This window comes from Centropristis striata, chromosome 15, assembly GCF_030273125.1.
Source record: "Centropristis striata isolate RG_2023a ecotype Rhode Island chromosome 15, C.striata_1.0, whole genome shotgun sequence".
NCBI classification, from domain to species: Eukaryota; Metazoa; Chordata; class Actinopteri; order Perciformes; family Serranidae; genus Centropristis; species Centropristis striata.
This window is the reverse complement of record NC_081531.1, coordinates 9,591,451-9,615,023: the sequence shown is the minus strand read 5'-3', so window position 1 is coordinate 9,615,023 and position 23,573 is coordinate 9,591,451. Positions and strand designations below refer to the sequence as shown.

General features: G+C 40.8%; 1 protein-coding gene across 1 annotated transcript in view; it reads right to left on the bottom strand.

The window, feature by feature from the left end:
- The window catches only part of LOC131986368 (peripheral-type benzodiazepine receptor-associated protein 1), an 85,914-nt gene that overhangs the window by 14,722 nt on the left and 47,619 nt on the right, over positions 1 to 23,573 (bottom strand). The window contains exons 7-23 of the mRNA XM_059351278.1: positions 22,733 to 22,816; positions 22,497 to 22,586; positions 20,549 to 20,671; positions 20,349 to 20,453; positions 20,083 to 20,133; positions 19,381 to 19,413; positions 15,227 to 15,407; positions 14,292 to 14,378; positions 12,847 to 13,052; positions 9,278 to 9,384; positions 9,077 to 9,186; positions 7,764 to 8,639; positions 5,988 to 6,139; positions 4,635 to 5,111; positions 3,549 to 3,932; positions 1,396 to 1,551; positions 302 to 1,117 (exon numbers count right to left, since the gene is read on the bottom strand). Coding sequence (XP_059207261.1) covers positions 302 to 1,117; positions 1,396 to 1,551; positions 3,549 to 3,932; positions 4,635 to 5,111; positions 5,988 to 6,139; positions 7,764 to 8,639; positions 9,077 to 9,186; positions 9,278 to 9,384; positions 12,847 to 13,052; positions 14,292 to 14,378; positions 15,227 to 15,407; positions 19,381 to 19,413; positions 20,083 to 20,133; positions 20,349 to 20,453; positions 20,549 to 20,671; positions 22,497 to 22,586; positions 22,733 to 22,816 — 4,038 coding nt within the window. The remainder of the gene's footprint in view (positions 1 to 301; positions 1,118 to 1,395; positions 1,552 to 3,548; positions 3,933 to 4,634; positions 5,112 to 5,987; positions 6,140 to 7,763; positions 8,640 to 9,076; positions 9,187 to 9,277; positions 9,385 to 12,846; positions 13,053 to 14,291; positions 14,379 to 15,226; positions 15,408 to 19,380; positions 19,414 to 20,082; positions 20,134 to 20,348; positions 20,454 to 20,548; positions 20,672 to 22,496; positions 22,587 to 22,732; positions 22,817 to 23,573) is intronic.

Here is a 23,573-nt window from a genome sequence, read left to right as displayed (position 1 = left end):
ACTATGCTTCTATGAGTCACTATATATGAATATTCGTTGATATTTGCTGTTGCTTTTTTAAATTTCAGGAATAGGTGAATATTTGTTTATTTCAAAGGCACATTTATTTATTGTGTGTTTATTTAACTTTGAGCTCAGTGCTATGTGACCTCCCTCTGTCTGCTGTAGTGGTGATGATGGGAACATAGCTGTCTACTGAGTGGTGGCGTTACGTTCTATCCACTAGAGGTTAGATCCACAGCGCTACAGGGAGGGAGCGGGGACAACACACTCGCTGCAGCTGGCCTGCAGCAACATTTACCAGCGGATCGGCCTTCATCGCTCGGCGGTGAGCAGGTCTGCTGTGCTCCGACTGAGCCCCCGCTACCCACCACTCAGAGCTCATCTGCTCCATCACCACCTCCCCCTGTGGGAACTCCTCAGGCTCCTCGTTGTCATCTGTGCCGTACTCCACATCGATCTCTACCCCGCGACCCACAGGTGACCTCACGGTCCGTACTGTTTTGCTGATTGGGCAGGGTCTCGCTGGGTTACCACCATGACCGGGGTTGGCTGCTGCCGCGGCAACGGTCATCTGACTCCTGAGCATGGCCTCCCTCCTAAGGCGGTCCCCTAGGCCTTTCAGCAGCGCTTTGCTGGTGGGGGTCAGCTGGGTGGGACAGCGTGCCACCGCCCGCCTGCTGCTGGGACCCTCATATAGACTCCTGTCGTCTTCTTCAGGGTAACTGATGGTGTCGACCGTGTCTGCGTAGTGCACCCTGTGCTGCGTCTTAGGCTTGGCCTGCAGGGCTCCGTGCCTGAGTAAAGGCTCTTTGGTTAGGGATCTGGGATCCCTGTTGAAGTGGTGATGGTGAGGGGGGTAGTGGGGGTGGGGGTTGTTGTGATGCGGGTGGTGCTGGGGGGCATGGTGGAGCCGCTCTGAGTCTCTGGGGCGGAGGTGGCTGTGTCTGGACTGAGGCTGGCCGTGGCGAGTTAAAGGCTCTTCTTGACTGCTATCTTCTTCTTCTGTCACTTCAGGAATGCTAAACAGCTGCTTGTGATGTTGGACCTGAGGAGGCAACGTGATGATCCTCTCCACCACGTCCTCATCGCTGTCTGGAGTCGCCAACTTACGGGACTACAAAGCCGCAGTCGGAGCAAGCGAGAATGGGTCGGTGGAGGTGGGATCATATTGTTCAGTGAAAATAAGGAAAGTGCAGACATGATAGAGGACAACCCGGTCATGCAAAGGAAAAAGAAAAGAAAGAGGAAGAAAAAACAAACAGAATCTCAATCAAGCACAATCAAAAAATGACGAGGCAACTGAATGACAAACTGAAAGAAAGAAATCACAAAGTGCCTGTGCAAATTTGGGTGTGTATGGCTGCAGGATATGCACTGCACTCATTTCTTTACCCTGTTTGCTGCGACTGTGTAACCCCTGGCCTGAGCTTCTCCGAGGTGGTCAGAGTAAAGGTCCTCCTCTTCCTCCTCCAGGATGTCAGACAAGTCTGAGCGGCTGTTGTCTGCGTGGTAGTCGCTGGGAGGCTCCACGAGCCCTCTGCTGTAAAGCTGCAATGAAATATGACAACATTCTGAAACAAACAATCGCATTTATCTTACATTTTAAATCCTTATTAGACACATTGAATAACGAGTAAAATAAATAAATCTGCAGGATAAACATAAACTTTATGTGCCAATTAGAGCCTGACAGATGAGGGAGTAAAAAATCCTTACATACAGATCTAATGTATAGCTCGAGTGGGCTAAGTAGTTTGTTAGGTTTACTGTGTTATGTTCCAAAATGTAAATGTTACTTTTTGTAAGTGTAATTTAATGTAATAATAAAGTTGTCATGGTCATGACATTTTAGTAAATGAGCAATTGTGATTAATGACTTAATTGTCTATTTCTGTTTATTTTATGCCACACAGAGCAGAGGGACTGTTGTGTTTAGCTTTGCAACTAGACCTAAATCTATGTTGTTAATTTTAGTGGCTGCTCATTGAAATATTGTGGTCGCTGGCAAAATAGTGTCATTAATCTTCAGACAGTTTGCTGAAACAATTTCTTCCCTCCCGCTCTGCTGCTCATAGTTTTAGAACAAGCTATTTAAAATAAATCTGTTGTGCAGGGAGACTTGATGTAACGATTTTACATTTGCTACAATGACACAGCTTAACTGTTAATTTCACGCTACTCCTATAATAACACCATCTTTCCTTACAAACATTGTTATGTTAAAGTTCTAATTTTTGAAGCTGGATGCAAGCGACAAGTCCAGCATTTCTTTCCCAGAGCTGTCAAACACACTGCTGCACCCATAATGGAGACTAACAACCATAAATCAAAAGAGCCATTATCGGTACCTTTCTGTCATCATCTTGCCTCGGAAAGCAACAAATAGAGTCTCATATAAGCTCAAACATAGGAACCTGTCCGACAGCAGTGACACCTAGAAAGACAAACTCTCTTTTGCGTCTTTTCCCCCCTTAAGTTTAGATCTCGTGCTTACATAGACATTTTGTTAATCCATCTGATGGAAACACTGAATTCATTCATTATAGAATCTGTAAGCTTTTTTTTATTTTTTTATTTAACGTGCCATTTCTCAACTCCCACTGTCTTAAGTTGAATGATGTGTGATATGTGCCTCTTTTGTGTGTGTGTATGAGGACTCTATACTGCAAACAAAATCTACCTCTGGGTACAAATAAAGTAACTTGAACTTGAATATTTACAATCAGGTGATTATGTAACATTTGAAAAATAACTATTTTTAATATGAGAGCATGCATTGTCTCCATTAACCCATCAGGATAAAGTGATGCTTTAAAAAGATTCCTTTACAAGCCAAAAATATTTGTCATCTAATCAATTAAGTGAAATTTAAGACAACATAGAATGCTATTTAACACTTGTTTCACAACTATATTTCATTGCTACATCAAGCATGAAAATATGATCAAGAGCATGGCCCAGAATAATTTATTACTATGTCGCATTTTGCAATACAGGTGCATCTCAATAAATAAGAATATCATAGAAAAGTTTATTTATGTCATTAATTCTATTCAAAAAGTGGAAATAACACATTATATAGATCCAGTAAACACAGAATGTAACATTTCATGTCTTCATTCATTTAATTTCTTCTAATTATAATGATTATGGTTTACATTTTTAAAAAAAGTATGTTTATTATGGAAATGTTGGCCTCTGAAAAGTATGTCCATCTATATGCACTCAATACTTGTTTGGGGCTGTTTGACTTGAACTACTGGAAATGGACTTTTCCATAATATTCTAATTTATTGAGATGCACCTGTACTTCCCAATGGCATATAAGCAAGGTTGATTAAGCCTAGGATAAACTATTCAGGCCTTAGAGCACCTTTATTTAATATCGGACCTAAAACCTTTGCAGTATTAGGCTCAACCAAAAATTGAGCTTCTCCTTTTCAAAGCAGCAGTGGTCAGACTCAGCTACATCTACATGCCATATTAATTTTTTGTACTTATGAGTAAACCGTTTCAAACATTAGTATCAACAAATCCAGGCTGACCTGCTGCTTCCTGCTGTAGGCTGGCTCTTGGTCCTGTCTCAAGAACTCCTCGATGGACACCAAGCGGGTATTCTCTGCCTCGTCCTCTGCCTCTGACCCCAGCGGCGAGGAGATGGGGGGTCTGTGGAGGTTAACGTCCTGAAGGTTAAGGAAGTCCGTGATGGGGGCATTGGGTGGGGGAGGGATGGGCTCGGGGGTCCTGAGCTTGGCACTGGAGTCCTCGATGAACTCTGTGAAAGATGGGAAAGGACGTATGGTTCCAGGGCTGTCTGTGTCTCTGCGCTGCTCCAGCACTGCTGCTGCTGCTGCTGTCACTGGTGCTGGTGCAGGTGATGCTACTGGAGATGGTACAGGTGCTGATGCGGGTGGAGAGGTGATATTAACCTGGAGAGGAGAAAGATGAGTCAGTGCAATACTATTTAATCCACTTTATTATTCTAGAAAAGGCTGACGGTGTGGGCCCCCCATCAGAGAAAGAAGAACTGCACCCCACCAACACCACCCATCATGTTTTAGCATTATCAACTCATTCTGCCCCATCCATTTTTTCTCTTCCAGGTCTAACGCAATTGTATTTGTTCTTACAGTTTAGCCCTAACATCAACAATGAACATCATTTGGAACTTAACAGTTTGGATATCCCCAATAGACCAGTATGTCGGCATGGCTATGCATCATTGTCAACTTAAAATGGCATTCGAGTCAGAATAATCAGTGGTCTCTTGTGATTGGTGAGGGAAAATATTTTCTGTTCCCCCATGGAAAAAAGTTGGGAGGCAATGTCAGATTGAGGAAGGAAATAGAGAGTAACGAGGTGACAATTCTGACGGTTATTGGGCAAAGAATTGGGTGCCAGGGGTGTTAAGTACCTTAACTGCCTCTATGAGCCGTCACAGCTATAGCTCCAACTTCTGACTGTGTTCATAATCAGGCCAAACTACAATAAGAGACTTCCAGGTTAATTTACAACATCGGCATGCACTTGTCCCTTATATTTGTCACTCCTCACAGACTGAAAACCTCTGATCTATAAAATAATCAAGCTGTGACTTCTTATCTCTAGGAGGAAAGAAGAGAGAGGATTACCACTGGACTAATGGTGGAGGCTACTGGCAATATGGCCCCACACTCAGCGAAGGCAGCAGCAGAAGAGGGGTTGGCCCAGGCCTTCACATATGAAGTAGATACGAGTAGATTTTCTGAGTGGAGAGCATGAGGAGGGTTGGCAGCAACCTCCACTGTGAGGCCAGTGATGTTGGTGTCTGATGGCAGCGTGCTGGGCAGCATGGAGACTTTGGCAGCAGAGTTCCCGTAGGACGGCGGAGAGGGCAGGTTACTGCAGCCTGTAGGGCTGCAGGGGAGGGCTGGCACAACTGGGGTGGTGATAGCTGGACCTGCCATGATGGCAGCCAGCTTGGAGGGCACATTGACTGGCAAAGAGTCGCAGGACTCCCCGTGGGCGGACATGGTGCGGACAGTGAGCTCCTGAGCTGCCAGCAGGGACTGCATCTGAGAGGGGCCCAGCAGGGCGCTGCCGGCTGTTGGAGAGGACACCTCCAGCACCTTGGACACCAGAACCACAGGTAGATTTTTAAACCACACATCACATTAACATCATAATTTTTTCTTCTTTGTTTTAATACTTTTATTTTTATTAGTTTTTATGTCAGGAATGGTCAAATATGACAAAACCACAGTACATTCTGATAAAAAATAAAATAGCCAGGCAACTGGATCACTTGAGAACGATCAACATATAAAATTTTCTAATTTTTTCTTCTTTTTTATTATAAAACTGTACAGCAGCTTTAAAAAAGCCATAGACTGACTGATATAAACTAAAATTAAATCGCCCTGCTAGGCCTGTCATGATAATTACTATCGACTTATCGTTCAATATATAAAAATGGACACGATAGTTTTTTCTGGACTTAATATATTGACTTTTTGTGTTTTTTTGTGTTGTGTTTAAAGTAATGCTGCAAATGTTTAACAAGCAGTACAAATTGCAAAAAAAACCCTATATTTGCCAAGCAGCTGTTCCAGCTGTTTATATGTTATTTTAATAATAAAATAATATAATACATAATGATTATCTCAGTGCAATGTTTTGTTAACAGAGCCTGAAAGTCTAATTTATTTGTTTTGGTTGTAGTTAACTTATAAATGTTTATTTTATCTAGGACATTGATATATTTCTTTTCCACATTCTCGAGATTTAAGAATCCATTGCTTTGGAATTTGGAATTATGTACTTATTATACACTATATATAATATTGTTATAAAACTAAAAAAAAAAAACATAGATACTATCGTTTATCATGATAGTTTCTGGGAAAATATATGGTCCTAAAAATGTGTTATCGTGACAGGACTACGTACTGCACTGCTTGATTGAAAGGAATGTTAAAGTTCCACAACAGATGCCAAGTTCTTGCCTTTTTCTTGTCAGCATATATGGTGTATCCAGAGACACGGACTCCGTTGGAGGTCCCGGCAGCATCTATAGTGACTGGCAGCCAGCTGATGAGGGCGATGCCCGGGGAGGGGCCGTGCTCCAGCTGGACATCCAGAGGAGCATCAGGGGGACCTGAAGGGGTCGACAGCATCATACCACAGCCAGTGGCAAGAAACAGATAGAGAAATAGTTTCATATTAATATGATGTGATTGACTCATATTGAAAATACAGTGCTTGGGATAAGATATGATTATCACAATGGGAACATGATTCTATGGAGAGTAAAAAAGGCCATCTAACACTCTAAAGGGACACTAAGAAATTTAGAAACCATATACCTGAGTTCCTAGACTGTGGGCGTGAAACTTAAGCAAATTTGAACAATCATTTAGTGAAATACAACTCAAATCTAATATGACAACGATCACAAATAAACATCTTACAGGCCTAGGATTGATTCATAAAAACATGAAAAAAATATAGTAACACAAACTAGCATCATTGCAATTACCAACATCAGTTTTCACCAAAATATCAAAACCTCACATTGAGCTTCCTCCTTTGTCAAACAAACAAGCAAAGGGCACTTTACAAAATACTGACTGGCCATGATAATAAAATGCTACTTGGTCATCGGGAGTAGCAATACATGACGAGTAGGTGTGGTGGAGGGTGGCATCTGTCACGACCAATCAAACCACCTACTTTCCTTTCCTTTGAAGTAATACATTCTGTACCAAGGTGCTTTGGCTGTTTAATAAAGGAGGGCTAATCTGAGCAGCTCACAAAAGCAGCTCTCATGAATAAACTGATGTCTTTGTGTGGGAGGTAGAGAATCCCCACTATCACTTATTTGTTGAATCCGAACCAACCCTTTAAATCACCAGTTACACAATAACAAACTAACAAACTGAATGAATAAATAGTAATAAAAAATAAATGAATATTATAAATAAAGTGCACACTGAAACGGGTATTGATTTTTTTTTTGGAGGCAAAAATATGTTTTACAGCTGCCCCCAGTCTGCAGCATATGGAACAGACAACCCCACTTAAAAAAAAATCCAACCTATTTTTGTAACAGTGATTGTGGCCGTCTCGACAATTCCCTAATGTGAGCACTCATTAGCAGTTCTGTCTATGAAATGTCAATCACAAACATGGGCATATTGTTAGAATTAAAAAATGATCTGAAGGAAAATGCCCACACAAAGCTTCGATAAGGCTATGAATGGGATTAGATATCTCTTTCTTATACACACACGAACAGCAGAAATTAAAGGAAGTTACTATTTTTGTTTATAATACAAGTTCAGATAAAAATCAAACAGGGAATTTGTTTTTATACTGAACAATAGTTTGTGTTTGATGGAGGTAGATCAGAGGGTAAGGGTACTTGTGTGAAGTTAATTTTCTATTTAATATTGCTCCAAATGATCAGCAGGATCATAGGAAAAAAATGGTTAATAACAGAACGGATAGATAGAGAGTCTGGTAAGTTAAAAAATTCACATAATTTTACTGTAATGCAGTCTTTAAAGCCAGGAAAACACACACACTATCTAATCTCATATCATGAAATTGATGTATTGTTAATATATTACCCAGCCAATTTATTTTGTGACTTAATTATGATTCAATCACAAATTGATTGATTGATCTGGAATAATTTTTGTAAAAAGTCTGGGAAAACAAGAGTGTAAGTATAAGTGTAGTTAGCATGGCACCTATGAGATAAATGAGTGAGTCCTGACCTGCCATCAGTGTGCTGAAGGTGATTGTAGCGCTTCTGTGTTCGCGTCGCTCCACAGGTAACTCCCATGGCGTGCGGTGCGGACGCGCCTCCACTTTGACTGTGTACTGCAGGCTGGGCAAGAGGTTATTGAGGCACAGCGAGCAGCAGCCAGCCTTCACCAGCTCACACTCCTCCTCATTCAAGGACACAATGTGCACATAGTTACTGTTGCTGGGCAGCCAGGTCAGGTTGGCAGAGGTGGCGGTGATCCTCTCCACGCGCAGCTGCGTGGGCGCCACACTAACGTCCCGACCGACCAGCATGCTGCAGCGGAGCTGGTCCGAGGGGCCCTTCTCCGTCAGGCTTTGCACTGACACACGGTAGGCCTTGAGGTTTATGTCCAACCGCTCCAGAACCGCTTTGGTCTGGGCACCGAAGGGCACGTTGAGCCGCAGCTCCTGGTCCACAAACACATTATAGCTCCACACATTGCCCCACCCAGCCGGCACCAACGGAGGGTCCCAGCCGATGATGATGCTCTTGGCAAGCTGCTTGATGAGGGTAAGCTTACGTGGGTAAGGCACAATGTCCACTCCCACCTCCTCCAAATCCAAGTCCAGGCCGTTGGTGAGGGGGGCTGGGACAGCCAAGGCCGATGCTGAATCTGAGGGGGCTGAGGCAGGGCCAGAGGCAGCAGAGACCTCTGTCCTCTCTGAGGCGCTGACGCCCACGTGGAGGTGATGCTGGTGGCTGGCACTGTGCAGGCTGCTGTCTAGCAGGGAGTTATGGGACATGTCCGCCGTCTCTGGATGGTGAGTGCTCATGACGTCGTCGTCTGATACACGTTCCACAAAGTTAGAGGGGACCAGCCCTCTGCGTCCGTCCATCAGCTCACCTGGAAGGAGCCACAATAAACACTTACTGAATACCGCACTGTAACGAAATGCTGTGTATTTACGGTGAATTTACAACAGTATACTACTGTATTTTATAATAATTGTAAAATACTGTTAAATATTCATCCCTCACATGTAAATTAATATTTAAATCGGTCAATTAATAATAAAAATAGATAACTATAAATTAAAAGCATTAAACACTATTTGTAATGAATTGCTGTAAAATAACACACACCATTATCCTACGATCATATACTGTAAGCCAAAATACGGTAATATAATGTTAAATAAATTACAGTATGTGGACTGTAAAATAATACTGGCGTCCCTGCTGCCAGTATTTTACTGTTATTTTACAGTGAAATTCGTTACAGTGCGCATGAACAAAGAATAAATGAAACTGGAGATGCAGCCATTTTTACTCCAGATTTACCTTCATAGAAGCCGTCATCATCCATGTCTCCATACACATAGATGTATTCTCCAGCAGTGAGAGGAAGCTCCACTTCAGGGTTGTCATTGGGGCCATCATATGGATTATAGCTGTTGAAAATTAAATTACCAGGAGGTTATATATTTTAAATCACATATTAAATAGCTGATGCCGTGACTCCTGCCTCAGTTTAATACTTACCTGTATCTTGCAATGAAAACCTGAAGCTTTGCTGCCCCTCTGCTGGCTGTGTAAGGAGCTGGGGCTACGTCAATGTCCAGCTCCTCCACTTCACTGGCAGTGTCCACCTGAGGACACCATGAACGGGAGGTGAATTGTCTGGTGCTGTATAAATACTGTGAAAGTATCAAAACGCTCAATCCACAGAGGAATGAACGCAGCCTGTATTCAGAAACTGTGTCTTTAAACAAGCCGTCAGGACTTCTGTCACGTTGTGATGTCACAGCTATACTATATTTATGTAAAAAGTGCCGCTACTGTGGTGTTACGGGCATTCCCCGGCTGCAATGATGGTGCCGAGACACCAATGTGGAAGACCTGGAAAAACTGACCAATCAGAGTTGACTGGGTGTTTAGACAGAGGGTGAATACAGGTATATAAAGACGGACAGTAATAGAAAAATAACGTGTTTTTTTTACATTAAAGCCTGTAAACATGTTCTAGTGGAAACCTAAAATAAAAGTAGGAACCTGAAAATGAGAGTAATATGTCCCCTTTTTCAGTTCAACGTATTAACATTAAATGCCAGAACTATTTATCAGCTACAGCAAATGCTCACACAAATAATACTGTGTACACAATTCTTGTTAAGTGGTGATTTTGTCACTGGTGTTCATAGAGAGTAACCTTGACACCCGAGTTTGATTTCCATTCATAACAGTTACACACAGTACAATAAGAGAGCTTGTATATTTATAGCTCCCTGGGAAAACCTTTTTAAGGATAATCACTTACAACTACTACTGTATAACCTTCATAATCCACAGAGGCGAATGGATTATCTCACTAAATATGAGCTTTATTGAAATGTGGGCAGACGAGTGACTAGATGAAAAGACCACCAACCTGTCTGTCATGCAAGACCAGACACTGACACTTTTGGAGACACGGCACAACAAAAATACTACAACATGGCAGCCGATCCAAATAAACTTCTCCTGTGAATGAGCAGAGGGAGCTCTGGCATATTCAGCTACAGTCTCTGTTCGCGTGAGATGACAGGGAGGTTAAGGAGGGCTTTTTAATCCATTAAATCCACACAATCAATGTGATCGTGCCTGGCTGTCTTGGTAATCTTGATGAGCAATCTGCCTGTCTTTGTAGAAACAAAGGAAGAAGAAGAAGAGCTGCAGGCGGTCCAGCTCAATGACATAACAGGGCTGAACATTAAAGGGATGGTTTGGTGTTGTTCTCCAGGTTGGAGAAGCAGCCAGTCGAACTGACAAGGAAGCTAGTTTTGCTGCTGCCCCCATCCACAGCAGCACAATGTTTAGCTTCCGTGTCAGTGCTCCTGCCTGCTTCTCCAAACTGGAGGCCTGCCAACCACCATCTACTGTATATAAAGGTCGACTCTATTGGCCTTCGTTTTTGGGTTTTTAACATGGAAATGTCCACTCAGCCGTAGCAAAAAGCAGTGACGTAGTTTACCACAGTAAGCTGTGAACGCTAGCACTAGCTGAGTCATTACAGAATATACTGCTGTGGATTCCACGTTAGTTCAGATCCAAAAGTCACACAATTACACAAACAAACTAAAAGTAAAGTGGGGAAAGTGTTCTAAATATAGCGTATGCTTAAACTGATGTTGATCTTTTTAGATGGTCCTTTATTAGGTGGCTAAATACATTTGCTTCATACTGCTTTGCATTTGCCGTTGCACTTGCATGATTCAAATGGCTCCTGCATGTAAAATTATACTTCTTTACAGATTATTAGCGTCATGCAGTGACCTTTTTATGTCTATACTAACACTTACTTGGTTAGTATGGGAAATTTATTTTTTAATCATAGATATAAACACATCTAATAAATCAAATTTCACATCTGATCTTACACAGTATACATATACCAATAGACATCACAGATATAGTACATTGCATTACATTACATTGTGCTTATGTAAGGTATAAAAATACATTATAAAATCAAGGTTAGGTTGCTGCAAGACAGACAATATAACTGTCATTGAAACATTTGTTAGAAGCTTCAAACACACATGGCAGAGAATTACAGGTTCAGTTGAAAGAAAAAGTAAATAAATTTGCTTCGGCCCCAGTCGACTGCAGAACCATAGACCGTATAAAGAATGAGCTGTACATAACACTCTCCTCAAAGCCACCAGACTCCTTTGACAAAAACACTCTGTTTACCTCGCAGAACACAGAAATTGTTGGTTTCCTCAACCTGTTAGTTTGTTTGTGTTATTGTGTGACATTCTTCTGATCTGAACGTGGCGTCAACAGCAGTACATTGCTTAACTTGTGTGCCCATACTCTGCTTCTCTAAACAAAAAACGTACCGACTGCTAAAAAGGGTGGGATATGGGATATATGTAGCAACAGCATCATCCAGAAACTTATGTCAGGTCACATAGGAAAATGTTTCTAGAAGGCCTTAGGAAGGTAGTATTTTGATGCTAATGTAACATCCACAAAAATGTAAATGTTGGGATTTGTATTCCTAAGGAACACTACTTAGAAGTTACAGAATGATGGAAAAACCTTTAAAAAATAAATAATGGACCTGCTCTTTAATACACTGACTATGGATGAGTATCTCATGTAACCCCCCTTCAAATAAAATCCAACTATCGCTGATGAGAACAAAACTCTCACAAAGCCACAACCAGGGCTTCAAATTAACACTAACCCACCTATCCTATGTAAATGAAGTAGCCATTTGACTCAGGTTGACTCAGAAAGATCACTATTTAACTCATACTCATACTGTAAGAGGTGGTTTTGGCCACAATTGCAAATACTGCTTGGCCTGACATGCAAATATACAGTCATGGAAACATTTTTACACCACCCTAATATTAAATGCTTGGTACAACTAAAGGTACATTTGTTTGGACAAATATAATGACACTGTAATAACTCTTATGAGCTATTTTTGTTGTTATCACTATATTTGTCCAAACAAATGTACATTTAATTGTACCAGTCATTACAATGAACACAGGGTTCGTACACTTTAGCAGTGGTCAAATTCAAGCATTTTTCAAGGACTTTCAAGGTAAAATTTCAAGCTTTTCCAGTATCTTACCCCATTTGTCAATTGCATCTTTTAGATGAGTACTTACATACTAAAAGGGGGAGATTTCACTTAACCATACCAACAGCGATGGCATTACACTTTTAGGAGGAACGGTCTTCATTTCAGATAGGCTACTCATTATTGTTTACATTGAACATGTGATTATCTAAAGTCTATAGATGGATATAGTCAGATTGCAAGATAAATAAAGTAAGAATTTCAAGCATTTACAAGCACTTTATCCAAAATCCAAGCACTTTTTAAACCTTGAAAATACAACATTTAAATTTAAGCATTTAAAAGGATTTCAAGCACCCGTACGAACCCTGTGAACAAGAAATTGAAGCAAACAATGATCTAATAATTTTTCCATGACTGTATAACTGACTTATAAGTGTATAATTAATGTGTGTTGCTCCTGTTACATGATGAATAAAGAATTCATTCTAAAATTAGTGACAAGTGCATTGCATATTCCCAAGGCAGGTACCTCATGTGTAGGGCTTGATTTGTGCGGACTGAGGTGGGTGTCAGACTTGGGGGTGAGGTGTGTGGTTTCTGACTTGCTGGAGGTGGAGCCTGACTTGCTGACACTGATGGTGGGCAGCTCTCGATGCTTGGTGACGGGGGAGCGCTCCACCCTGGACAGGCCTGCAGCGTGGGGGGTGGCCCCCAGCCGCAGCGCAGCCGCCACATCTAGCAGGAGAAAGAGAGAGAGAGGTAGAGAATAAACACATAATCCATGACTTTAATAGACAACCCCCGACCCCTGTCACTGGTTCAACTGGTCGAATCCATGAGCAGCGAGGTGGGTGAGGTCACTGGATGACATGCAGGAGGCTCAAGGTTGAACCGGGCTGATTAAACAGTGGAGGAAAAATCCTGCCTCCATCTGTCTGGGGTCAGAGGTCACACTACCTTGTGGCAAGGTTTGTCACACCAGCAGCGTTAAGGGGCTTAACTGGTTCATTTCTCACCTCAACCCACAAGCACTGACCCTCATGTGATGGTGAGCATTGCAGTGCTGGAGTGTGACGGTGCGGGTGAGATGACGGGTTAGAACAGGCATGTCCAAACTATTCCACCAAGGGCCGTGTGGCTGCAGGTTTTGGTTCCAACCAAGGAGCAGCACACCAGACTGGACTCAGTTATAGGGTTGTCACGATACTAAAATTTTCAACTCGATACCGATACTCAGGAAAATATTCGATACTCAATACCATTTTCGATACCACAGGGATAAAAACAAAGACCCCAAAATTTAACAGAAATATTTTTATTAACAAGAAAAATGCAACATGTAAAAATTAACAGAACAGAAAATGTTCTGTTAGGTTATTAAGTTTACTGATATACTGTATATTTTATGTGGTAATTATGTTTGATGTTTGTTTGTGTCTAGTTTTAGTTTTAATGTTATTAAATGTGTTAAAGATCTTATTTATCATTGTTGTTTATTTCATTTATTTAGGTTGGTTTTGTGATTTTTTTTTTTCTTTTTTTACTGTGTTTGTCCATTGGTGACTTATGTTGTGTTTTGTTTAAATTAATAATAAAAAATAAATAAATAAATAAAAATAACAGAACCACAGGTTAAATAATTAAAAAACGTTAAAAAACAGTTGTGCAAAAAGAAACTGCAACTATGATAACAAGCTTCAGATACTCGATACTTTTGAAAATGAGTATCGTATCCGGATACAATGTTTTAGTATCGATACTTTTGACAAACCTACTCAGTTAATCAACTGATCTCAGACTTCAGACAGTTGATTGGTCAAACTGTGTGCTTTTGCTTGGTTGAAACGAAAACCTGCAGCCACACGGCCCTTTGTGGAATAGTTTGGACATGCCTGGGTTAGAACATGCCGTGTGACGGTGCCCAACACAAATCATGAGTAACAGAGACGGAGAGAGTACCGAGCGGATCATTACCCTCGGGGCAGGAGAGAGTGTCACCTCCCTCAAGACTCCAGAAGGCTATTTCACCCAGAGACACCATGTCCCATGAGCCAGTGCAGTCTAAAAACACATGAACAGTGTAGGAAAAAAGAGGTTGGATACAGACAGCAGGAAAGATTTGGAGTAGATTTGTGCTGTTTGTACGTTTAAAGCAGTTGTAGCTGGGATAACATTATAATGGATAATCTGAATATATGTGCCTGTGCTTTCAATTCACAGCCTGAGTAGAAGAAGATGAAATTTGACACAGACACACACACACACACACACACACACACACACAGAGACACACACAGACATACACAGACACACACACACACACACACACACACACACACACAGAGACACACACACACACACACACACACACATTGCACTCAATCTATTAAGATCATTTTAGGCACAATTTCATGTGGCCTTACTGTTTAAACTAAAACCACAAAGTCAATAATGTTAAGCTGAGAGCATGTTTCCCTGCAGGGACACTTTAAAATGGATTTGAATGCTTTTGTCATGTGTCTCTGTCCATGTATGGTGGTCTACATTCACCAGGCCAGGCTTTGTGCCAATTCTCAGTTACCTCTTGGGTGATAACATTTCCTTTGGTACTGAAATAATCCCAAAAAACTAACAAAGATTATATAATAGGAGAGCAAACTCATGGATAGACTAGAATTCAATTATTAGATTATCTTGAAACAAGAATAAATACAGCAGATCACTTGACTTTATTATTTGTTCTGAGAGTCATCAATCAGGTGAAGCTGTTTCATAACAAATCCACAAACATTTTGCTATTATAAGCAGTTTTGTGGAAGTCTATCATGTTCAAAAGCCCTCAACAACTAAAACTTTCTTTATATGTTGAACTTTTGGGTGTGAGTGCAGGTCAGGGTGGTGCGGCTCACCTCGCTCTGTAGTCAGGCCCACCCCGTTGGTCAGAACAGAGAGGCCGGGGTTGTTAAAGAGGCTAGCGCCGGCCAGGTCCGCCTTGGAGGCCTGCAGTCGAAACTTATCCAACTCTTGGGACAGTAAGCCAAACTGTTCGCTCTGGCTGCGACATTTGTCCTCCAGGTCTCGTACCTTTGACTGCAAACAAAGTTGATTTTAAATGGAAAATCCACCTTTCATGATACAGGACATCATCCATTTACATAAGCTAAGTAAAGTGTTAGGTTGCTGCAAGGCAAGTCTGTGTTTAAGGTGGATTATTAGTGCTTCAAGAGAACTGTTTTATTGCAGCACCTCAGTGATATGAAGGGATCAAACCCTCATTTTCATGCAAGTGCAATGACCAGCGAAAGCAGTGCTCTGGCCATTTGCCAGTTGTTGGTATTTTAGTAAAAAGGTGCAATTTAGATGTGGCGCTGAGAATGGATGTTCTGTCACTCAGATGTCTCTTTTGTGATTTTTTACACAACAGTAAACTACTTACTTTGGGAATATACACAGAAACAGCAGAATCTATCTATAAAAGCAAGAAGCGTCTGTGTGTGTGTGTGTGTGTGTGTGTATCTAGGGCATATCTCGCTGACCGTTAGTCAGACTGACCTCAGATTTCGTATGTGTCTTGCGCATGGCACGAAAGTGTGCATCCTTGATTTTGAACATGTTTGAACGTGTTGCGGCATTGCACTGTTTCCGATCGGACGCCTTTTAGTGGAGCTCCGCCCCATTGTGTGATAGGCCTACACCTGGTCAGTAACACAATTCACTCTGGATTTCCACCCTGACTCATCTCATCTGTAAGTCTATTTAGCCTACCTATCTTTCAGAGTTTTAAAGTGTGCTACAAGGTTCGATTTTCCAATAATATTTGAATAGTTTCCAGCTAATATCAATCTTCAATGTGTATGTGCTGGATGGTGTGCGTACCTTATGAAAAGTAAATGTTTTACGGAGTTGCAGACGTTGTAGTGTGGCATGTAATGTACGAATACGTACATACTTCCTATGGGCACTGCACTAGTAATACTAAATTAGACGTGATTAAACTGGCATAAAAAAACATGCATCATAATGCAGTCAGCATTTGTCTCTGTGAATGAATGAATGAGTGAGACTTACAAAGTTTAAAAAACAATCAGCTGTTCATGTTTTATTCTTATGGTGCAGGACAAAGGAAACGCTGCTGCATCAAGTTATATGTTGTGATGTAGCCATTTACAACATTAATTACAGTAAAATTATGATTGAAATAGTGTCCAATTGACTTGATCATATAAACAGCTTCACCAAACTATATTTTATGATTCATTACCACCATCATTGTACTGTAAAAAGTAGCACGAGTCTGCAGATTTGGAGTGTTGTGTTGATGTTCTGCTGCTTGTCGAGGGTCGCTGTGATTGTCTCAGCTGTCTTACAGCGATGAAACCAGCGCTATGACTGAGAGTGTACATCCTTCAATCTATGTTTTATAGATCTATATTCGCACAGCCTTTTTGCACTTTGCACTGCTAACCATACATGAACCAAAATGGGACCATGTGGGCTTTTTGAAACACCAGACAGTGTGTCTGCCCTGGACTTACTGCTTTGCATTTGCCGTTGCACTTGCATGATTCAAACAGGCTCCTGCATGTAAAATTAACCTTCTTTACACATTATTAGCGTCATGCAGTGACCTTTTTATGTCTATACAACCACTTACTTGGTTAGTATGGAAAATGTATTTTTTAATCATAGATATAAATGGATCTGATAAATCAAATTTCACATCTGATCTTACACAGTTTTAAATATTTTTGTGGAGGGAACAATACAATAGACATCACACATTTGGTACATTGCATTACAATATAACTGTTATTGAAACATTTGTTAGAAGCTTCAAACACACATGGCAGAGAATTACAGGTTCAGTTGAAAGAAAAAGGGAGGGAAGTAAAGGCGGGTAGTTTTCTGGTAAGGTGGGAAACAGGAGTAAAAACCAGAGTCGAAGGGGTAGCACACAGAAGGTTATGAGAAGTTATATTTTCTGCTTCTGCTTTATACTTCATTCAACTTTAACAAAGCCACTAAACATCAGGGTTATTTGCCAGATCACTACAGAAGTTTGTCTTCGCTCTGCTGAGTTTCTATATGTGGCTGATTTCACTTCAGGTTGCGGCGGGAGTTTCCTGGCAGGTTGATCTGCATGAAACTGTCTGAACAACATTTCCTGTTAGTGCTCACCTACGCACAACCTAGTTAGTTGTTATCTAGCTGCACTGTACCCAATGGTAATGAGTACCGAGATAAATCTCTTAGAAACCTCAAATGTATACTCAATTACAAACAGCGCTCCGACTCAGTGATGTGTTGGGTATACACAAAGGGAGATTCTACCTCGATATAATAAGCTCGAATAACAAGGCAGCATGATAAGTGTGCTCAGTGCAGCTGGGAGCGATAACTGTGTTTTCTGGCCTCATGTGAATGACCTGATTTGCACACACACTACAGTAACCTAAAAGATTGCATCAGCATGCAATGGGCCTCTGTGGCCACATGAAGCATTCATGAAATACTGTTTTACAGTAATTACTGCAGGGCTGTTACCCCTGCTTTTAAATGGGGCTTAAATTGATTAATAAAGCAGTAAACAACTCTCTACTGTGTAAACATGTAGTGGAGTAACATCCTCCTGGCCAGAGATGTAAATCAGTCCTGCTCCACATGTGTTTTAATTTGAGTTTCTCTGTTCTTTGCTGACAACAACACATTGTTGTGGCAGCAGCTGTTGACTGTGTGTGCTTGTTACTGCATGTGTCCCATTCACAGCCACTTTGCACTGCTCTCATACAGCAGTTATTGCTGATAACGCCTTCTCGACCCACGTCGTTGATGGCAAGCACAACAACCCCCTCCCACAGGTTACACTAGGCGTGTTTCCACTGAGTACTTTTTGAGTACTTTTTGGAAAGCGGCTGAGTGTTTTGGCTCCGCCCACTAGTTAGTTCACCTCGGCCTCTGTTCCCATACAGGTACTTTGTAGCGGCTAACCAACAGAGTTCAAAAGTGATATAAATAGTTCTGCGACTCTAACGTGATTATTCAGCAAATTTTTTTTAACCGTGACGTCAGTGATGTGACGCTGACAACAGACGGACGCTGCAAAGACTTTTTCCTTTGTCCATCGTCTTCTCTTCTTTGTTTTTTTGTTCTTGATTCTCTCGTCTCAGTCTGCTCTGCTTATTTCTTTAAAAACAGCGCCCTGTTATGTGGTGGTTGTGTCGAGTTCTACGCCATACAACCAATCGGCGTCGACTAGTTAGTAGCAGCTCAGAAAGTACCGACCCGAGGCAGGTACTTTCTGAGCCGGTGAAGTTGGGTGGATCCTCTCCCAAGCCACACCGATAGCGGCTCGCTAGAGGGAAAAATAACTAATGGAAACACGCCTAATGTTAGCTCTGTCGATACTTTTGCCGGTTTTAGGACTGCAACGTTAGCACAGTTAGCTGTTAGCCACTGGCTCAGCCACCGCCAAGTTGAGAACCATGTGCAGTCAATTGATATGCTGTGATTTCTGTGTACATCCACTTTAGTTTAAGTATGAGGAAACTGTCAGGCTGGAGGATTTAAATAAAAGTAATTGGGGATTTGTGGCTCTACCTACAGGGGGGCTAGGGGAGGTTTAGTGGCAGGAAGGTAAATAATTTGGCCCAGGATCAAGCAGGCTAAAGGTTATCAGTACCTGCATGCAGTCCAGTGTACTCTGGTTAGCAGAAGGATAACAAAAAGAATACAATGACATGACTGTGAAACAATTAATCTGAGAAAGAGAAAACATATTAAAAAAGTAGATACACAGCACTCCAGCTTGGTCAGTATCACTAGAATGTGTCTTGGCCCTCAAAAGGCCAACACCTGCCTTTTGAGTGAACTCAAATATTCTGTTTAATCTTCCAAAAGACAGTGTGTTGCCTCTGCAACAAAGCTCAAGTTGTTGAGAGGGAAAGAGACTTTCTCCTGTGATACTTTTGGTTTTCATAGAGACAGAAAGTGAGAGAAACAAAGCAAGAGGAAGGAAACAAGCATTAAAAAAAACACACAAAAAACAGGAGCAACTATACTCTACCAGCTCCCTCCGCAATACAAGCTGAGTCAACTCCTAAAATAAAATACACACTTCATTAAGCAAAATCCACTGTGAAAAATGGAGCACAGACATATATAGTCATCAAGGACGTTTTGAGGCTCTTTTTTTTTTCTCATTGTTTAAAATCAGCAGCCAATCAGACAGACCTGTCTGGATTCATTTTGAATTCAAAGTGTGTTACAGTCACACTGAGAGCAAGTACAAACGTCACACTGCAGCGGAGGAGCCATCTGTTCAAACGGTTTTCCAGGCCCATGAGTGCTACAGAAGTACGAGTATTTTCTGCAACAGCTCCTGTGCCAGGTGTTTAGATAAGAATAAAGAGCTCATTGTGCTTTATGTCCATGCTGCTTCAGTGGCAACAGGATGTCTTTTGTCTCCTGAACACATGGAGATGATCAAATATTTATATTCTTTTTGCTTGGTGATGAGAAGATGAAACACCTTCTTTAATAATAAATGAGATTTTATCTCATTAGACAGACTCCTCCTCTCTAATGTTGGGGCTGAGTGAATTAACTTCCTCTCTCTTGTGTGACTGTAACAAACACTGGCACCTTTGATTTTTGTGTTTGTAAGTCATCTTTAACTCTATAAAGGGCTTAACTGTGTGGTATTAAAAGCACTACATGCTGTTGAAATAATTCCTTTGCTAGTCACAGTGGTGTAACACAAACTCACCTCCAGCATCTGAACCACTCCTTCATGCTCCCTCTTGGCGTATAACTGAGCCTGGTGATAAATAAAAGACATTAAAGTGAGTGTAATGTTGGTTGATTGCTCATAAACTTTACAACAGAACATGCTCCACTGACAATCTCGGTGCTTTATTGGTGCCTCCTGCTGGACAAAACCACCCATTCTTCATAATTACACTGAGAGTTTTGATCTTAGCAGGAAAAATATGAATCAAATATGTAAAGTGTTTAAGAGACTGTGCTTCTTACCCTCTGTAACCGTTTGATTTCATCCTGTTTGAACTTAAGGATAGCCAGTGCCTGCTCATGTTCCAATTCCAGCTGCTGCCTTCGCTCGGCGACCTCTCGCATATGCTGTTCAGAAAGAAATTGCTTAATTATTTTTTACCAGTATCATGGTAAGGAGTGACATTAATAAAAAAGATCGGAGTAACAGAGCAAAGCCGTACCTTTAGGACCTGCTCTAGGTTCTCCAGTTTGGCACGGAGTCTCTGGTTCTCCTCGAGAACTGAATTGTGTTGAGCGGTCACTTCAGAGAGATCTTCCCTCAGCTCCTCATTCTCAGCCCGAGTCTGATAAACAACAGCAGCACAAAGGAGAATTATACTTTTTTTTGCAACCACTGATCTTCATTTAATCTGGGTTATTTTGAGATTTTCTTCCACAACTACATAAGATTAAATAGTCGTTGACGATCTCTTTGACTTGTCTTGTTTTGACCTACTGGTCCCCTTTCTAGTGTGTCCCAGATGTCAGCATTAAAGAAGTTCAGCTTTTTTAAGAAGTGATGCATGAGGTATTTAGTCAGTGTATAACCTCCAGTAGATGCCAGTTAGCACAGTCTCAGTTTGTAGAAGCAATGCACTGCTGTGGATGGGAGCAACGGCGAAACACGTTTTAAGCCCCTAAATATCAGTTTAAGTGTACGCTATATTTACAACATATATTCACTGATTTACCGTGCTTTAAAACAGCCTCATCAAACAAAGATCTGGAAACATTATCTATGTTCTTTTCAAAGTTACCAGACTCAAAACATGGGGATTTCTGGTCTAATGCTGCCTTGAAACGAGCAAAGAAAATAATAATAATAATAATAATAATTATTTTATTTGTATAGCACTTTTCAAAACAAAGTTACAAGGTGTTTGACAAAGAAACAAAATGCATTTAAGAACACATAAATAAAACAATTTAACAATTTATAAAACAATCTAAAATAAGGTAAAGGTTAATAAAAGGCAATACGATAAAAGTGAGTTTTAAGAAGAGATTTTAAAGATGACACTGAGTTTGCCTGCCTGAGATCTCCAGGCAGGTTGTTCAAAGCTCTGGGGCCCAAACAGCAAAGGCTTGATCACCTTTTGTGACCAGTCTGGATTTAGGAACCACTAGTAGGGACCTGCTGGATGATCTCAGGCAGCGGTCAGGCTCATAGGGAGTAAGTAGGTCGCTAATGTAAGCAGGAGCCTGACCACTGAGGGCTAAGATGGATACAACGGCTTCAGTTCCCCGATGAAAGGAATGTCTGATGGCAAAGTAAAGCGGTGAAAATATTCCAAATATAGTGAACGCTTGAACTGATACAGATTTTTTTTTAGCTGCTGCCCTGTCTTGCAGCAGTTCATTTCTTTGCTTCCATGTCGGTAACTCTGCTTCTCCAAACTGAGGGTGTGTCGACCTCCATCTACTACCATGGATAGCATCATATCTGCTTCTGGCAAATCGAATTGAAGACATTTTACCTCCCTTTCTTGCCTATGTTAACATTATATTGTATATATTTTTCTTTACATTTACTTGCATATGTATGTTTATGGTTATATTTTATATTTTTATATATATTTTATGTATTGTCGCACTGCTTTTTTGGAGTCAGCTCTCAAATCTAATTGTACATGTGTATAGTGACAATTTAGGCATTCTATTCTTCTATAAGTACCTCATTAGGGTTGTCAAAAGTATCGATACTCAAAAAAGTATCGATACTCAAAAAAGTATCGATACTAAAACGTTGTATCCGGATACAATACTAATTTTCATTTATCATAGTTGCAGTTTCTTTTTGCACAACTGTTTTTTATTATAAATATTTAACCTGTGGTTCTGTTAATTTTTACATGTTGCATTTTTCTTGTTAATAAAAATATTTCTGTTAAATTTTTGGGGTCTTTGTTTTTATCCTTGTGGTATCGAAAATGGCATCGATTATCGAATATTCGGCATCGAGTTAAAAATTTTAGTATTGTGACAACCTCATACAGCCCCACTCCAAGCTATCTCTTTAAGGAGTATGACAGCTATGATTGGCAAAACCATGCAATTCAGACCAGCTTTAGAGAAAAGAAAGACATGTCTTTCCTTCAAGGAGGCGTAGAGGGCAGAAAGGACACTGACCTGGTCGAGCAGCTGCGCTTTCCTCCTGAGGAGATCTGCCTCCTCCTTTAGTTGCTCATTTTTGCCTCGCTCATCCTCAAGCTGGCTCTCCTGTTACCACACCACAGGACAAAGTTCAGATAAAGCTGAGGAAATCCATGCCTTCCAAGTCATCCTTATGTCCACTACGGTAATGATTAACCCCAGCTGCCAGAGAGCATGTGAGAAGGATAAAGTGGAGGGAGAAGATGGCTTACCAAATCCAGACATCTCTTCTGTCGCTTCTTTACTTCATGCTCGAGGTTTTCACATTCTTTTCTCTTCTTGCTCAGCTCACTTTCCTGCACAGATAATGAAAGCGAATGAAAGAGAGTTACATTTAATACTTATTCTGAAATCTAAGATGGCTCTAAAACTATTTCTTTACATGGTTTTAAATTGAAAAAGTTCTCCAACAAAGAGGAGGATAAAGTGTACAGTCATGGAAAAAAAATATTAGACCACCCTTGTTTTCTTCAATTTCTTGTTCATTTTAATGCCTGGTACAACTAAAGGTACATTTGTTTGGAAAAATATAATGATAACAACAAAAATAACTTGATGATGATATTGGTTATTATCAAGAAACCCATGGGAAATGTCTAGATATCAGCTCTTAAATTAAAACCTTATGAGCTATTTTTTGTTGTTACCATTATATTTGTCCAAACAAATGTACCTTTAGTTGTACCAGGCATTAAAATGAACAAGAAATTGAAGAAAACACTGATCTATTTTTTTCCACAACTGTATAAGAGCAAAACCATCAAAACAGCATGTAATATAATGACGAATAATTTGCATTAACATTTTACAATACAGAATACATTGGCTTTGGTTTCCATGTTGACCTCTGACACGACAGCAATGTGGTATTACAAAGCTTAGCATCCTTTAATTATTCTAAATGCAGCTTACATGCAGGAGCAACATAGGAGAAATCAGCTTATTTCAGCAGGGCCACAGGACAGAGGGGGGAAGCTACACAACAGACAGGTTAATTGCAGACCACCAGCAGCTGACTGGAAGAGATACTCTCACCAGTGATGACACAGCACG